General features: G+C 46.4%; 1 protein-coding gene across 2 annotated transcripts in view; it reads left to right on the plus strand.

Moving 5' to 3' along the window:
• The window catches only part of RAD21L1 (RAD21 cohesin complex component like 1), a 30,202-nt gene continuing 12,605 nt past the window's right edge, over positions 1-17,597 (plus strand). For both annotated transcript variants that reach the window (XM_060277369.2, XM_088674782.1), the window contains exons 1-8: positions 1-73; positions 311-484; positions 2,075-2,204; positions 3,293-3,392; positions 4,154-4,263; positions 5,379-5,564; positions 6,285-6,386; positions 13,046-13,150. In XM_060277369.2, coding sequence (XP_060133352.2) covers positions 341-484; positions 2,075-2,204; positions 3,293-3,392; positions 4,154-4,263; positions 5,379-5,564; positions 6,285-6,386; positions 13,046-13,150 — 877 coding nt within the window. In that variant the 5' untranslated portion in view covers positions 1-73; positions 311-340. The remainder of the gene's footprint in view (positions 74-310; positions 485-2,074; positions 2,205-3,292; positions 3,393-4,153; positions 4,264-5,378; positions 5,565-6,284; positions 6,387-13,045; positions 13,151-17,597) is intronic.

Raw genomic sequence — 17,597 nt, forward strand, 5'->3', positions numbered from 1 at the left:
CCCGCTGCGCGCGCACTCCCCTGCCCTCCGGCCCACCGCGCGGTCGGCGCGGCGGGCACCGGCCCGCCGCACGGTAAGTCTGGGGACCCCTGTTATAAAGCTACCTAGCTTTTGTACACAGCCATTTATTTGTTTAAAACAATTTGCAAGGCTGCAGAGCTTGGAAATCTTAAGCAAAAACAAATCATTTACTGCAAATCAAGGTTGTTGGTTTTTTTGTTTTGTTTTTGCTTAATAGCTTTGAAAATGATACAAAAACGACACATTCAGCGTTTAATATACGGTATGTTGTTCTGTTTCCCCCGTTCAGGTCATCAAGTTAAAGAACAGTCTTGGCAAAATGTTCTACACGCAGCTGCTTATGAATAAGCGTGGGCCTTTGGCCAAGATATGGTTGGCTGCTCACTGGGATAAGAAACTCAAAAAATCTCATATATTTGAATGCAATTTAGAGAAGACTATTGAAAATATGCTCTGCCCAAAGGTTTGATCCTCACTGAGATGTCTTATAAAAATCTGCTGTAGAAATGTTCCTAAGGTTCTACCCATCGCTATGGGGTATACGCCACTGCATCCTTTGTTGATTTGAACCAGGGTTAGCCATGGGATGCTAAGAAACTGCTGTCCACTCCAAATTTAATACACATGCACTTTAATTTTTTCCTCTCTGCAGTGATGCTTAATAGAATTGCTATTATTATAAATGTCACCTGACATTTCCTCAAATATATGAAAGGAGTTGTGGGAGAAGGTCGGCGGTTCGAATCCCCGCGACAGGGTGAGCTCCCGTTGCTCGGTCCCAGCTCCTGCCAACCTAGCAGTTTGAAAGCACGCCAAAAAAGTGCAAGTAGATAAATACCAGAGGTACCGCTCCGGCAGGAAGGTAAACAGCGTTTCCGTGCGCTGCTCTGGTTTCCAGAAGTGGCTTAGTCATGCTGGCCACATGACCCGGAAAAGCTGTCTGCGGGCAAACGCCGGCTCCCTCGGCCTGTAAAGTGAGATGGGCGCCGCAACCCCAGAGTCATCTGCGACTGGACTTAACTGCCAGGGGTCCTTTACCTTTTTTAAAAAACCTCGCCCTCTGCGCTGTGAAAGCCCATAGGGTAGCTTACTAAAATATAAAAAGAACAATAAAAAGGGTAGGAAGACAGTTACTTCTTGGGACACCTCAGAAGGTGAAACTTTCTCGTTACCTGGGAGTTACCTGGTTTGCAGCAATCTAAAGGAGTACCATCAGCCAGATGCACATTTATTATATTAAGATTTCTGCTCCTCTTTGAGAAGCTATTGCCTTTCACCTGTGGTGAGGTGTGCAAATAAATATTCACAGACCACATCTCCCTTCATCCCTGAACATTGGCCTTACTTATAGGAGTGGTAGTTCAAATCAACTAGAGGGCACAATGTTGGCATCCTATTGGCTGCCCCTATCATTCCTGTCAAACTTGTTACATCTGTTTACTGTTTTACTGTTGTTGTTGTTGTTTTAAATAGCTACAAGACTTATCTAGCTAGTTAGTTATTGATGCAACAGAAGCTTAAAGCCTTTAGGGCTTTTTGAGAAAACGGACAACAAAGGGCAGACATAATAGCAGCTCATAAAATGAATCATGGTGAGGGGAAAATGAAGATAATTTCCCCTCCTCTCCCACGATTCCTGAACTCGGGGAAATCCAATGCTACTGATTGGCAGTGGATTCAGGATAGACAAAAGAAGAGGGTAATCCATATTGCAAAGCATAATTCATATATCGAAATATAGCCGCAGAATGTAATCATGGCCACTAGCTTAGATGACTTTAAAGGGGGGGGGAGTGAAATTCATGGTGGACAGGTCTGTCAGTGACTGAACCGAGATGCTTCAGAAGCAATATACCAGTTTCTGGGGGTCAAGGGTGGGAGAACTATTCTTCATGTTTTAAGGGCTTCCCAGAAGCACCTGGGGGACCCCTGTAAGAAGCAAGATGCTGAACTAAATTACCTTTGGTCAGATTCAGCAGGTCTCTTATGTTCTTATTTATCGTGTTCTTTCCCACAAACATCAATATTAAATAATGTAAACATTTCTTCCAAGTTTAAACTTGCCCTGCGAACCTCGGGACACCTCTTGTTAGGAGTGGTGCGGATCTACCACAGAAAAACCAAGTACCTCTTGTCCGACTGCAATGAAGCTCTCCTTAAAATGCAGTCAGCCTTTCGTCCAGGTATGCTCGCATCCCCCGTTCACCTAGGGTTTCTTATGTATTACTACATACCAGGGGAGCAGTTAGATTTCTTTGGGTCCTCTAGCAAATTATATCATTTTGTGTACTCCAAAAGGTATTATTAACACAGCTATTCATAGCTGTTCTCTTCCAGAACAAGGAATGGTCTGCAACACCCATTATCCGCGGGTGCAGTTCAAGTAAGACTAGAGGATTAGAAAGAATTTTTACATTGATGATGCAGGATACAGTCCCGTACTCAGTTACTTGCTAGTAGTAAGCTCCATTGAACTGAAAGGGACTTACCTCTGAGTGGGCAGGTATAAGATTTTTCTCTAAGTGGCCACTTATCCACTGAAAACCACTGGAGAGCCTGCTGAAAATTATTGACATGAATGACAGTTAAGTTTCATCCCAGTCCGGTGATTCCTTGTATGATTGGGGCTTTCAGTGTTCACCTGCATTTTTATATTCAATAGAATTGATTGTTCCTCTTATGCTTTTGCTTAATTAATGCTTATATCAATCCTTTGTAATCTTGAATAGGAAATGACACAAAAATGTGAATGACACTGCCCCCCCCCAGCTTTGTTTTTAGCATATTTTATGCCCTTGGGCAATTACTTGGGACCCAGTTGGTGCTGTGGTTAAACCACTGAGCCTAGGGCTTGCTGATCAGAAGGTCGGCGGTTCGAATCCCTGTGACGGGGTGAGCTCCCGTTGCTCGGTCCCAGCTCCTGCCAACCGAGCAGTTCGAAAGCACGTCAAAGTGCAAGTAGATAAATAGGTACCGCTCCAGCGGGAAGGTAAACATCGTTTCCATGTGCTGCTCTGGTTTGCCAGAAGCGGCTTTGTCATGCTGGCCACATGACCTGGAAGGTATACGCCGGCTCCCTCGGCCAATAATGCGAGATGAGCGCGCAACCCCAGAGTCGGTCACAACTGGACCTAATGGTCAGGGGTCCCCTTTACCCTTTTTATGCCCTTGGGCAATTACTTGTACCTTTATATCCTGCAGGAGACATACGGTATATAATAAATACAATTGCAGCATACCACAATTAATCCTGTGCTATATTTCCCTTTAGGACTTGTTGATCTCCCAGAAGGAAACTTAGAATTGAATTATGATGCCATCACATTGCCTGAAATATTTCATGATTTTGACACACAACTCCCTGAGGTGAAGTACGTGCTTTTCAGTTTTTTTATTTTTTGAAGCTTCCTTGGGATGCATCTATGGCTGGCAGTTTTTCACATGGATGACTCATCCTCATGTGAGGAAGATGTGGGTCCATGATTGCTTCCAAATATCTGTCACTTTGTGCATTTTGCATGATTTATCTGGACAGAAGAATTAAAAAAAAATGTTTTTAAAGTAAGCAGGATTATTACTGCCAGAGCAATACACAGAAGCAGTCCAATATCACTGTGTTCATAATATGTGTATTATAGAAACCCCAAATGAATGAAAATAGTAATAGAAGCAGCGCTGCATTTATTGAGTGTTTTTCTCCTGGGGTGCTTTGGCAGAAAGTCAGTGTTATGTTTAGTTAGGTAGTCATTGTCAACCAGGCACCTTCCAATTGTTTTAGATTCCAAATTGTAGTTCATAACAGCTGGAGGGGGCACTAGGTTGGCAATGTCTGTGGTAAGGGTACGAATAATATAATATATAAAATATTAGTTCATTGCGGGTATTTTCTGGATGTTAGGAGTTGTAAGCAAAATATGCCCCTCTTCATGGGATCCTCTTGTGGGAGGAGGGGGCTCCTGGAGGGGGGTGGGAGAGGGTGGAAATTATGTTCTTTATGTGTATGTTCTTTTTATTATGTAAAACCAATAAAAAATTATTTTTTAAAAAAATATGCCCCTGTTATATAACACATACAAGCACACTTTTTCAGTTGAATCACTTCTTTCCAGATAAAGTCACTTTTTCCCCTTAGCGCCATTGATGTTGCTGAACATTTTACACTGAACCAGAGCAGAGTTGAGGACATCACTTTGCTGGAAGAGGATTATAGACGGGATCTACTTCTCCAGGGTGATAGTTTTGGTGAGGTGGCTGTTCTTTCTTCAAAAGTCAGAATATGAATGCTCACTTGGTTGGAGCGTAGTGCTGATAATGCCAAGGTTGCAGGTTCGATCCCCGTATGGGACAGCTGCATATTCCTGCATTGCAGGGGGTTGGGCTACTAGATGACCCTCAGGGTCCCTTCTAACTATACAATTCTATGATTCTGTGTTAGGTTTTAACTGGCCCATTTGCAATACAAAGGCCTCATCTATAATCGAATCGCCTTTGCTGATGACTGAAAATTATGAACTGAGTACCACACCAAAGAATAGATCTGTTTTTCAATCAGGCAGCCTGCATGCCTTTTGCACTAAAGAATTATATCAGCTTGGGCAGAAGGCAAATTTCTGCTTAGCTGATTTTAACCTTTGATGTTGATGAAAATCCCACTCAGATTTTATACACCTTTAGAGAGAAGATGCCATCGTCACTAACGGCAGCATAACATCCAGATCAAATAGTGATTTTCATTGGAACCTCAGCACAGGGGAGAATCTTCCTCTGCCTTTACCATAGTCCTGATTCTCCCAGACCCATACCTGGTACATGGGCATAGCCAGGATTTTTGTTAGCAGGGGGCAGGACTTTGTTAAGGGAGACAGAACCGACGTGATTGGTCAGTTAGTTAAGTATTTCTATTGTTTTACTTGGTGGGGGGGGGAGCTGCCCCCTGCCTCCCCCTTGGCTACGCCCATGGCTTGGTATTTTTAAAATTGAAAATAAAAAGCCAGATATGTGATGGTGCATTTCACATCTTGTTAGGCCCCCAATGTGTTTAATATATGGTGATGATTCAGTCTTAACTTTCAGAGGTTACATGTAGGTTTAATTCTTTTTTTTTTTGCATTTGATGGATTTCTTTTCAAAACTGTTTAATTTTTTTAAAAGAGACATTTTAAAGAAAATTGTAGTGAAATTAAAGGTCAATATTAAACTTAAAATGTTGGTTTTTATCCATCCTGCTATATACCATATGTCTTGTGTGTATATCTGTATCCATATATATATATATATACACTTGAAACCACTCACTCACTTGCAGGGTAGAGGGAGAGAGAGAAGTTACCACTAGCCTTTCATATGTGCTTTTTCAGGTGAAGAAATTGAAATGCCGAGGCAGCAGGGCTTTCTCAATGACAGCCTAGTGGCTATTTCTGGTGCCCTCTTGACTGATCACAGTTCTTTGAGCTTCACTGAAGACAAAACGGCGTTTGCTGAAGATGCCCATTCATTCAAGTATGATGGGTTTGGAGATGAAGGAGCTGCAGGCAATATGATTGGTACATATGAACAAAATCCAACAGGCGCACAAGTAACTGGGAGCTTTTCCTGAATGTCCCACCCAGAAAAGAAATGAATGTGACTTAAGCATGAGCCACTGCCTAGTCCTGCACTTCAGAAATTATGATCTGACATTTCTACACTACCTCCTAAATATTATGGGGCAGTTGACAATATAAAGGCAACCGCGCCCCTGCCCCCGTAAAACATACAGTTTTGAATACATGTATGTACTTAGTGAAATATAGAATGGACTTTAAAATTATTTGTACCACAACCCCAAAGTTTCCACATAGAATGTGCCCTCTTGACCCTTGCTCTTCATTGCTGATTAAAGCTAGCAGGTGGGGCAGGGGGCATGGCTGTGGGTTCAGGGTGTGATGAACACATCTTTGTGTGAGGGGGTGATACCTGCTGCCTTGAATTAGGTAATAGTGAGGCCGGGGTGGGATGGGGGGTGGCTAATGCCTTGTTTCCCTGCCTTCCCTGCTTTGTTGAAATCTTTTTCCAGGGCTGCTAGCGTTAGATTAGCCTGCAGAAGGAGGAACCATTCTAGCTAGAATAGGAGTTGGTGCCTGGTGTTATTCTGCCTGCCTTGCTTTCCTGGAATCTTTCTGCCAGATAAGCCCTAATAGAGCTGTAACCCCCCCCCCCACACACACACCCAATGTATAAAGTAATAGTATCTTGTAAACCAGTTAAGTCCATTTTCCTTTAAGATGCTGTTCTTGGAGGTGAGCCGAATGACCACGTTATTACAGACCTCAACATGGAGGAAGAATTTACTTTACTCCAAGAGCTTCCGACTGAGAATACAGCAGGTTTGTTATTTCCAGAGATGGCTCTGTGAGTTTAACAGCAAAAACAACAACATGGTTGTTGGATGAACAGGTTTCTTGTGGCTTCTTCTTTGGCGATCACTTGTAGCTGAGTAAGATTGTCTTCCATGAACACGGCCGTAACAGTTAGTCCATAAGTGAGTCCATTATTATGGCATAAGCTCTCATTGACTAGAGTCTTCACCAGATGCATGAAGTGTTCTCATGAGTACATGGATATAGAGGGAGTAAAAACTGTAAAGAGTGAGGTGAAATAGAAATGAAATGCAATAAAATAAACTAGAGTCTGGAGTCTGACAATTTTGTGGAGTACTTGAGAAGCAAAGAGACCATTCACAGTGGCAGTAATGGACGATAACACACCCTATCACTCCTAAGTTAATAAATAGCAGTAGTGGGAGAGGAAATCATGAACTTGATTCTGGCCTAAATGGATAGAATCACAGTTCTTGATAAAAAAATTCCTTCAGTAGCACCTTAAACCCCTTCATGGATCAATGCCTTGTCGTGGCGAAGGGGCTTGAATAACTCAGAGAAGCTATGAGCTATGCCATGCAGGGCCACCCAAGATGGACAGGTCATAGTGGAGAGTTTTGACTAAACGTGATCCACCTGGAGAAGGAACTGGCAAGCCACTCCAGTAACCCTGCCAAGAAAACTCCATGGACAAAGACAACAGGCATATAAAAGTTATGACGCTGGAAGATGAGCCCCTCAGGTCGGAAGGCGTCCAACATGCTACTGAGGAAGAGCGGAGGACAAGTACAAGTAGATTCAGAGCTGATGAAGCGGCTGGGCCAAAGCCGAAAGGACGCTCAGTTGTGGATATGCCTGGAAGCGAAAGGAAAGTCCGATGCTGTAAAGAAAAATATTGCATAGGAACCTGGAATGTAAGAACCATGAATGGAGGTAAGCTGGATGTGGTCAAAAATGAGATGACAAGAATAAATATCGACATCCTGGGCATCAGTGAACTAAAATGGAAGGGAATGGGCGAATTCAGTTCGGATGACTATCATACCTACTACTGTGGGCAAGAATCCTGTAGAAGAAATGGAGTGGCCCTCATAGTCAACAAAAGAGTGGCAAAAGCTGTGATGGGATGCAATCTCAAAAATGACAGAATGATCTCGATACGAATCCAAGGCAGACCTTTTAACATCACAGTAATCCAAGTTTATGCACCAACTACCGGTGCTGAAGAAAGTGAAATTGACCAATTCTATGAAGACCTACAACACCTTCTAGAAATGACACCAAAGAAGGATGTTCTTCTCATTACAGGGGACTGGAATGCTAAAGTAGGGAATCAAGAGATAAAAGGAACAACTGGCAAGTTTGGCCTTGGAGTTCAAAATGAAGCAGGGCAAAGGCTAATAGAGTTCTGTCAAGAGAACAAGCTGGTCATCACAAACACTCTCTTCCAACAACACAAGAGACGACTCTACACATGGATATCACCAAATGGACAGCATCGAAATCAGATTGATTATATTCTCTGCAGCCAAAGATGGAGAAGCTGTATACAGTCAGCAAAAACAAGACCTGGAGCTGACTGTAACTCAGATCATCAGCTTCTTATAGCAAAATTCCAGCTTAAACTGAAGAAAGTAGGAAAAACCACTGGGCCAGTAAGATACAATCTGAATCAAATCCCTTATGAATACACAGTGGAAGTGAGGAACAGGTTTAAGGATTTAGATTTGGTGGACAGAGTGCCTGAAGAACTATGGATGGAGGCTCGTAACATTATACAGGAGGCAGCAACGAAAACCATCCCAAGGAAAAGGAAATGCAAGAAAGCAAAATGGCTGTCCAACGAGGCCTTACAAATAGCGGAGGAGAGGAGGCAAGCAAAATGCAAGGGAGATAGGGAAAGATACAGGAAACTGAATGCAGATTTCCAAAAAACAGCAAGGAGAGACAAGAGGGTCTTCTTAAATGAGCAATGCAAAGAAATAGAGGAAAACAATAGAATGGGGAAAACCAGAGATCTGTTCAAGAAAATTGGAGATATGAAAGGAACATTTCGTACAAAGATTACCATAATCAAGGACAAAAGTGGTAAGGACCTAACAGAAGCAGAAGACATCAAGAAGAGGTGGCAAGAATACACAGAGGAATTATACCAGAAAGATATGGAGGTCTCGTACACCCCAGGTAGTGTGGTTGCTGACCTTGAGCCAGACATCTTGGAGAGTGAAGTCAAATGGGCCTTAGAAAGCACTGCTAATAACAAGGCCAGTGGAAGTGATGATATTCCAGCTGAACTATTTAAAATTTTAAAAGATGATGCTGTTAAGGTGCTACACCCAATATGCCAGCAAGTTTGGAAAACTCAGCAATGGCCAGAGGATTGGAGAAGATCAGTCTACATCCCAATTCCAAAGAAGGGCAGTGCCAAAGAATGCTCCAACTACCGCACAATTGCGCTCATTTCACACGCTAGCAAGGTTATGCTTAAAATTCTACAAGGCAGGCTTAGGCAGTATGTGGACCGAGAACTCCCAGAAGTGCAAGCTGGATTTCGAAAGGGCAGAGGAACCAGAGACCAAATAGCAAACATGCGCTGGATTATGGAGAAAGCTAGAGAGTTCCAGAAAAACGTCTACTTCTGCTTCATTGACTATGCAAAAGCCTTTGACTGTGTCGACCACAGCAAACTATGGCAAGTTCTTAAAGAAATGGGAGTGCCTGATCACCTCATCTGTCTCCTGAGAAATCTCTATGTGGGACAAGAAGCTACAGTTAGAACTGGATATGGAACAACTGATTGGTTCAAAATTGGGAAAGGAGTACGACAAGGTTGTATATTGTCTCCCTGCTTATTTAACTTATATGCAGAATTCATCATGCGAAAGGCTGGACTAGATGAATCCCAAGCAGGAATTAAGATTGCCGGAAGAAATATCAACAACCTCAGATATGCAGATGACACAACCTTGATGGCAGAAAGTGAGGAGGAATTAAAGAACCTTTTAATGAGGGTGAAAGAGGAGAGCGCAAAATATGGTCTGAAGCTCAACATCAAAAAAACCAAGATCATGGCCACTGGTCCCATCACCTCCTGGCAAATAGAAGGGGAAGAAATGGAGGCAGTGAGAGATTTTACTTTCTTGGGCTCCTTGATCACTGCAGATGGTGACAGCAGTCACGAAATTAAAAGACGCCTGCTTCTTGGGAGAAAAGCAATGACAAACCTAGACAGCATCTTAAAAAGCAGAGACATCACCTTGCCTACAAAGGTCCGTATAGTTAAAGCTATGGTTTTCCCAGTAGTGATGTATGGAAGTGAGAGCTGGACCATAAAGAAGGCTGATCGCCGAAGAATTGATGCTTTTGAATTATGGTGCTGGAGGAGACTCTTGAGAGTCCCATGGACTGCAAGAAGATCAAACCTATCCATTCTTAAGGAAATCAGCCCTGAGTGCTCCCTGGAAGGACAGATCGTGAAGCTGAGGCTCCAATACTTTGGCCACCTCATGAGAAGAGAAGAATCCTTGGAAAAGACCCTGATGTTGGGAAAGATTGAGGGCACTAGGAGAAGGGGACGACAGAGGACAAGATGGTTGGACAGTGTTCTCGAAGCTACGAACATGAGTTTGACCAAATTGCGGGAGGCAGTGCAAGACAGGAGTGCCTGGCGTGCTATGGTCCATGGGGTCACGAAGAGTCGGACACGACTAAACGACTAAACAACAACAACAACAAAAAGCACCTTAAAGACCAACTAAGTTTATATTTTGGTATGAGCTTTCGTGTGCATGCACACTTCTTCAGATACACTAGAAACAGAAGTGTCAGACCCTATATATATATATACAGAGGGTGGTGGGGCTGGGTGGGAATGGGTGGTGGGCTGATGGGAGTGGTAAACCTAGAGATGGCTGTTAATGGCTGCTGATGGCTGCAATTAGTCCTGGGCTGAGGTGCTAAAGAGAGCTTGATCATGAATAATGAGATAAGAATCCGATGTCTCTATTCATCCCAGGTGCTTCCATGGTTTTAAGCTTGGTAATGATTTCCAATTCAGCAACTTCTCTTTCCAGTCTGTTCCTGAAATTTCTCTGTAATAAAACAGCTGCTTTGAGATCTTGTATAGAATGTCCTGGGAGATTGAAGTGTTCTCCTACTGGTTTTTCAGTCTTATGGTTCCTGATGCATTTATCCTTTGGCGTAGGGTTTGGCCTGTTTGTCCAATATAGAGAGCTGAAGGGCACCGTTGGCATTTGATGGCATACACAATGTTAGAAGATGAGCAATTAAATAGTCCTGAGATGGTATGTTGGATGTTGTTGGGGCCAGTAATGATGTTGTCCGGGTGTATGTGGCAGCAAAGTTGGCATCTGGGTTTATTGCAGGCTCTGGTACCAGTGTCCATGTTAAGTCTGTGGTTGTATTATTGTGGGTGAGGAGTTGTTTAAGATTGGGTGGCTGTCTGTAGGCAATGAAAGGTCTTCCTCCCAGAGCTTGAGAAAGGGAGCTGTCATTGTCCAGGAGAGGCTGTAGATCTCTGATGATGCCATCAAATGCCAACGGTGCCCTTCAGCTCTCTATATTGGACAAACAGGCCAAACCCTACGCCAAAGGATAAATGGACATAAATCTGACATCAGGAACCATAAGACTGAAAAACCAGTAGGAGAACACTTCAATCTCCCAGGACATTCTATACAAGATCTCAAAGCAGCTGTTTTATTACAGAGAAATTTCAGGAACAGACTGGAAAGAGAAGTTGCTGAATTGGAAATCATTACCAAGCTTAAAACCATGGAAGCACCTGGGATGAATAGAGACATCGGATTCTTATCTCATTATGCATGATCAAGCTCTCTTTAGCACCTCAGCCCAGGACTAATTGCAGCCATCAGCAGCCATTAACAGCCATCTCTAGGTTTACCACTCCCATCAGCCCACCACCCATTCCCACCCAGCCCCACCACCCTCTGTATATATATAGGGTCTGACACTTCTGTTTCTAGTGTATCTGAAGAAGTGTGCATGCACACGAAAGCTCATACCAAAATATAAACTTAGTTGGTCTTTAAGGTGCTACTGAAGGAATTTTTTTATTTTGCTTCGACTCAGACCAACACGGCTACCTACCTGTTACTAGTTCTTGATAAGTTCCAATTCAGCAGCCTCTTTTGTAGGAGATGTAGACTTGTTTATTTATGCTTATAGACTGCTTTTCAAAGCATCTTGCAATAAAAACAACATCCAAAACCACTGCAATATTAAAATACCAGAGAAAAAAATATTAACAATTATGCAAATTCATCTGAAAATCACAAGGATCACATAGAGCAGAAGAGCGTTTCAGGCAAAAGTAGAGTGTATTGGCCAAACAAATAGAGCAGCAGACCAATAATATAAAGCACGAACAACAGAAAACTACGCAGGACTGAAAGTCTGGGTAAATAAAGCCATCTTTTACAGCCTGATGAAAAACCTCTTTTCTGTAGGAAGTATGAATCTGTTCTACAACGTAGATGCTGCTACTGAAAAGGACCTGTTTGCAGTCACACAGGTCTGAGAAATTCAGTTCCATGCATTTAGGCTTGAATCAGGATAATGGTTTCCTCTTAATATCTGTTACTCCTTTTGTGAATGGTCACTTTGTTTATGTCATAATATCTGCCTTTAAGCTGCCACAAGCTTCTTTGTTGTTTTAGAAATTAAACGTTTACAAGTGAAGTCAGAAAGTGCCTCTGGTCCCCTCTTGCCCTTTTTGAGCCAATTGTAAATGCTAATGCAGGAGCACAACATATATATTGAATGCACATTTTAATTAGCATGGTTTCTTCCCTTGAAAAACAACACCACCACTAGTGTTTTAAATTTGCCTTATAGGGTAAGACTGCAATTGTATACACACTTAAAGGTAAAGGGTAAAGGCACCCCTGACCATTAGGTCCAGTCGTGACCGACTCTGGGGTTGTGGTGCTCATCTCACATTATTCGCCGAGGGAGCCGTCGTACAGCTTCCAGATCATGTGGCCAGCATGACTAAGCTGCTTCTGGCGAACCAGAGCAGCACACGGAAATGCCGTTTACCTTCCCGCTGTAGCGGTACCTATTTATCTACTTGCACTTTGACGTGCTTTTAAACTGCGAGGTTGGCAGGAGCTGGGACCGAGCAACGGGAGCTCACCCCGTTGCGGGGATTCGAACTGCCGACCTTCTGATCGGCAAGCCCTAGGCTCTGTGGTTTAACCCACGGCGCCACCTGCGTCCCACACACTTACCTAGGAGTAATTTCCCATTGAATTGTGATTAGTCATACATAAGACTATTAAATTCTCCTCTTATCTGGTATGTTTTGTTATTGTCCCCAGTATGATATCTGCTTTATACCTGATAGAAGATAAAAATTAGAATATAGTATTATTTTTTTAAGTGTTGTTGTTTAGGAGGGTTTATTGATCCACCACCACCATGCACTTTGTTGATTATATGAAATAAAATGCAAGAATGCTATACAGTATGCAAAACATTAAGTGGCAAGACATTCCTCAGGCACATGTACAAAAATAACTTATTTAAAAAATTGGAATCCTTCCATATACTGTACCATTCAGCCTTTCATTATTTACCATTGTGGAATACTTCTGTACTGGTTATGGATTGGTGTTTTACAGGCCATCCTAGATCTGAGCAGGAAGCAAGAAGCTGCCAAATGAATGAAACCACCTTGTTGCTCAGTGAGGAGGAAGGATTTGTACTTGAACCACTTGACAATTCAGGTTAGATTGGTCGCATTTCGCTCTTGACTGAAAACATGCAACTTGGGAGTTCTCAACACCACCTCCAATGCCAGCTCTGTCAGCTCAGGCAAGGAGACTGTTGGGCAGTAAGGCGGGCAGTAAACTAGCAGAATCCCTAATCTGTCTCGATTACCCAGGAACCCCCACACTAGATCCCCACACAACTGGACAGAGAGCATGAGAAGAAAGAGATGGGATTTCTATAGACCACAACAGCTGCCCCTCCCTGACCCCTAAGCCTGCCCTGTTGCTGCAAGTAGGACAGCTGGGCAAGACCAACTCCAGCCTGCTCACTCCAGCAGAGATCCCTCTGTGGGCTGGATCATGCGCTCCCAGAATTTCCAGCATCTGCGCAGACACAATTTCCAGTGTCGGCGCTGCGAAATGAGTCCCCCTGCCGTGCTGTGCCGGTTTAGCGCAGTGCACGGGGACTCGCCAAGCGCGCAGCTCTGTTTGGGGGTGGCTCGTGGGCCAGTTAAACGACCCCTGTGGGGGGTTGCCGACCCCTGTCCTATACCCGTTTCCCCAAATTGGGTCTCCAGTTGCCTTTCCCATTATCCCTTGCCAGCTGCAAATGATGGGAGTTGTAGTCCAAAAACAGCTGGAGACGCAAGTTTGGCCAACACTGTCCTAGACACATCTTCTCTCCCTTCCACACAACAATTAAAATAAACACAAAAACAATTGGGACAAGGTCAGTCCCACAGCAGATGATGTTAAGGGGGGCGGTGCTCTGAATTTACTCCCAAAGTAGGGTTGCTATATGAAATATACTCGGAGTCGAGAGTGAATTTCATGCTCTTTATTCAGCTCATAGTCATCAAGGAGAAGAGAAGACGAATGGCTCTTTTCCCAAAACCATCTGCTTATATACATTATTTACACAATGGGCCTTGCGTGATTGGCTACTTCAGGGCTACACCTGTGGGCCAATTATATTGTGGATTGACTTCTGCCTGCAGCCTGATTGGCTGCTCCTACAGGCCAATCAGGGAGCAGATTCACTTCTGCCAGCCGCCTGATTGGCTGCTCCAGCAGGCCAATCAGGTTGCGGATTCACTTCCACCTGGAGTTGGATTGGGTAGCTCCCGCTGATTCTGAATCCTATTGTTCTAGGATTCAGCTCAGTACATAACACCCCTCCCCTCTAAGTTCCAGTCCTGCCCGGGAAGTTGCATTCGTAGTCCCCAAGGTCTGCTGGCCGCCTCCGTGTGCGTTGTGGCCTGGGGTGTTCCTTGGTCAGGGGTTCTGGTTCTGGCTCGTGTTCCGAGGCTGCTGGCTGTGCCGGGGCTGTCTGGTCTGGCGCCACTGAACCACTAGGTTGTAGCTCTGGTTCCGGTGTCCTTCCAGCCTCGGGGCGCCCCTCTGTGCCTACTGCTTCTGCTTCCCCTGCCCACCCCTCTCGCTCTACAGGCCTCACTGCCCTGCTGTCCCCTTGGGACCCCTCTGTCCCGCTCTCCTCCCGGGTTCCTCCTGGGAATCGTCGCCGTAGCTGGTCGCAGTGGCGGCGCCAACATTGCCCCCCTTCCGTTAGTACCTCGTACGACACGGGACCGGTCACCTTGGTGACTGTGGCGGGTACCCATGCTGGGCCTGCCCCAAAATTCTTTGCATACACTGGGTCCTGGGCCACAAATGTCCGGGGGTTCCTGCCTTTCCCCACCACTACCTCATCCTGAGCTCTGTCGGGGTGAAGTCGGTCCAGTCTAGTTGCAAGGCGCCGGCCCATTAGTAATTCAGCTGGGCTCCGGCCCGTCGTTGTGCTTGGGGTGCTGTGCTGTGCTAGAAGAAATGTGGCAAGGCGGTATTCCCAGTCCCCTTGTGTCATGCGGCGGAGGCTGTCCTTGGTGGTCCGCACCATGCGCTCCGCTTGGCCATTGGTGGCAGGGTGGAATGGTGCTGAGCGGATGTGGCGGATGGCGTTCTGCGCTGTGAAGGTCTGGAACTCCTCTGACGTGAATGCGGTTCCATTGTCCGAGACGAGGGTGTCAGGGAGCCCGTGGGTCGCAAACAGCTTACGTAGTACCCGGATGGCTGCCGCCGTAGAAGTGGATGGTACCAGTGCGACCTCCAGCCATTTGGTGTAGGAATCCACCACTATGAAGAATGTTTTTCCCTGGAAGGGGCCAGCGAAGTCCACGTGCAAGCGTGACCATGGATGTCGGGCGGACTCCCAGGGCTGGACTGGGGCCCTTGGGGGATCCGGGCGGGATTCTTGGCAGGTCTGGCAGTGTTGGACCCAGGCCTCTATCTCTCTGTCAATCCCCGGCCACCACACATAACTCCTGGCAAGGGCCTTCATCCTCACTACCCCTGGGTGTGTCTCGTGTAGGGCTGTGAGGACCCTTTTGCGGAGGGGCTGGGGAACAACAACCCTGCTTCCCCATAACAGGCACCCCTTGTGGGCCGACAGTTCATGTTTGCGGTTTGTGTAGCCAGCGAATTCTGGCCCGGGGCTGCTGCTGGGCCATCCTCGCCACACCCAGTCCAGGACCCGGGAGATGACCCTATCTTTTGTGGAATGGTGCGCAACTTCTTGTGCCTGAATGGGTCGGTCGGGAAGCAGCTCCAGGGTCATAACCTCTTGCGCAGGCGCTGGGTCGGGGCCTGTTTCTGGTAGTGGTAGCCTGCTGAGGGCGTCTGCGTGGCCCATCGCCTTCCCAGGGCGGTGGATTAGTGCATACTGGTAGCCGGCAAGGAAAATTGACCACCTGAGGACACGTGGAGACAACACTTGGGGGGTCTGCTTCTCAGGGGCAAACAGGCCAAGCAACGGCTTGTGGTCAGTCACTATGGTAAAGGGCCGCCCGTACAAGAAATCATGGAATTTTTTTACGCCCTTCACGATTGCCAGACCCTCCTTGTCAATCTGTGAGTAGTTTCGTTCGGCTGCAGCAAGCGTCTGGGAGAAGTATGCCACCGGCACCTCTCTTCCATCCGGGAGTTGGTGTCCCAGGACAGCGCCGATGCCATAGGGAGAGGCGTCGCATGCCAGCACCACTGGCAGCCTCTCGTCGAAGTGTGCCAAGACCGAGTTCGAGACGAGCAAGTCCTTGACTGCCTGGAATGCGGCCCTTTGTCGCTGGCCCCACACCCAAGGGGCCCTTTTATCTAGGAGTCTGTGTAGGGGCTCCGCTACCGCTGCCTTATGGGGAAGGAAGGCATGGTAAAAGTTCAATAGTCCCAAGAATGACTGAAGTTCGGGCTTGCTCTTGGGCGCTGGGGCCTCACAAATGGCCCGTACCTTGTCACCGGTTGGATGGACCCCTTCTGCGTCCACCTTAAATCCCAGAAAGTCCACCTGCGGCACTCCCAGTAAACACTTTTCCCGCTTCACCTTGAGGCCCGCCGTCTGGAAACGGTGCAGGACGGAGCGGAGGCGGTCCTCAAATTCCTCTGGTGTGGGCCCGGCGATCAGTACATCATCGAAGAAGGGGGTGACGCCAGGAATCCCTTTAAGGAGAGAGTCCATTAGATTCTGGAATATGCCTGGTGCCACGCTAACGCCAAATTGCAGCCGCTTTACTCTGAATGCCCCTCTGTGCGTCACAATCGTCTGGGCCTCTGCTGTGGCTTCGTCCACAGGCAACTGTTGATACGCTTGGGCCAAGTCCAGTTTGCCAAAGATTTTTGACCCAGCCAGGGTGGCGAGGACATGGCTGACCACTGGCACTGGGTATGCATGGGCCGTGAGAGCCTTGTTTATGGTGCATTTGTAGTCTGCACAGATGCGGACCGAACCGTTAGGCTTGACGGGTGTGACAATTGGAGTTTCCCAGGGGGCGTTGGGCACCGGCTCCAGCACTCCTTGCTCCACGAGCCGGTCCAATTCCTCGTCTATGCGGGGTTTCAGGGCGAACGGGACCCGGCGGGCCTTGTGCCTGATGGGTCGTACAGCGGGGTCTAGCTGTAGGGCAATGGGGGGTCCTGTATATCGTCCCAATGCCCCATCGAAAACCCCTGGAAACTCTTTGCATATGGCGTCCACGTCCACTTGTAAGCTAGTGCGGTTCACCCCGGTAACGGCTAGCCCCAGAGGTCCAAACCATGCCAGTCCCAGTAAGCTAACGTAGGGGCCCTTAACTACCAGCAAGTCCAATTGTTGCTTTCGCCCTCGATATTGCACCCTGAAGGTCCCCACCCCCATAGTAGGGACCTTACGTTTCTGGAAGTCCCGGAGGGTGAATGGGGCCGGCCTTAGTTTGGGACCCCCATTAGGGCACAGTTCCCTTAATGTTCGGGCCGAGATTATGGATAGAGTTGAACCCGTGTCCAGCTCCATGCGGCATGGGGCTCCCTCTATCTGTACCTCTATATAAATTTTCTCTGTGCTGGGATGGGGCAACTGGAATACCTGATAGTCCGTGATCTCCGTCGAGTTGCCTTGGTGCATGGTGCCGTGTGACCTGGGGCTCCTGGGTCGGTC

Source organism: Zootoca vivipara, chromosome 7 (genome assembly GCF_965207765.1).
Source record: "Zootoca vivipara chromosome 7, rZooViv2.hap1.1, whole genome shotgun sequence".
In the NCBI taxonomy this organism is placed as follows: domain Eukaryota; kingdom Metazoa; phylum Chordata; class Lepidosauria; order Squamata; family Lacertidae; genus Zootoca; species Zootoca vivipara.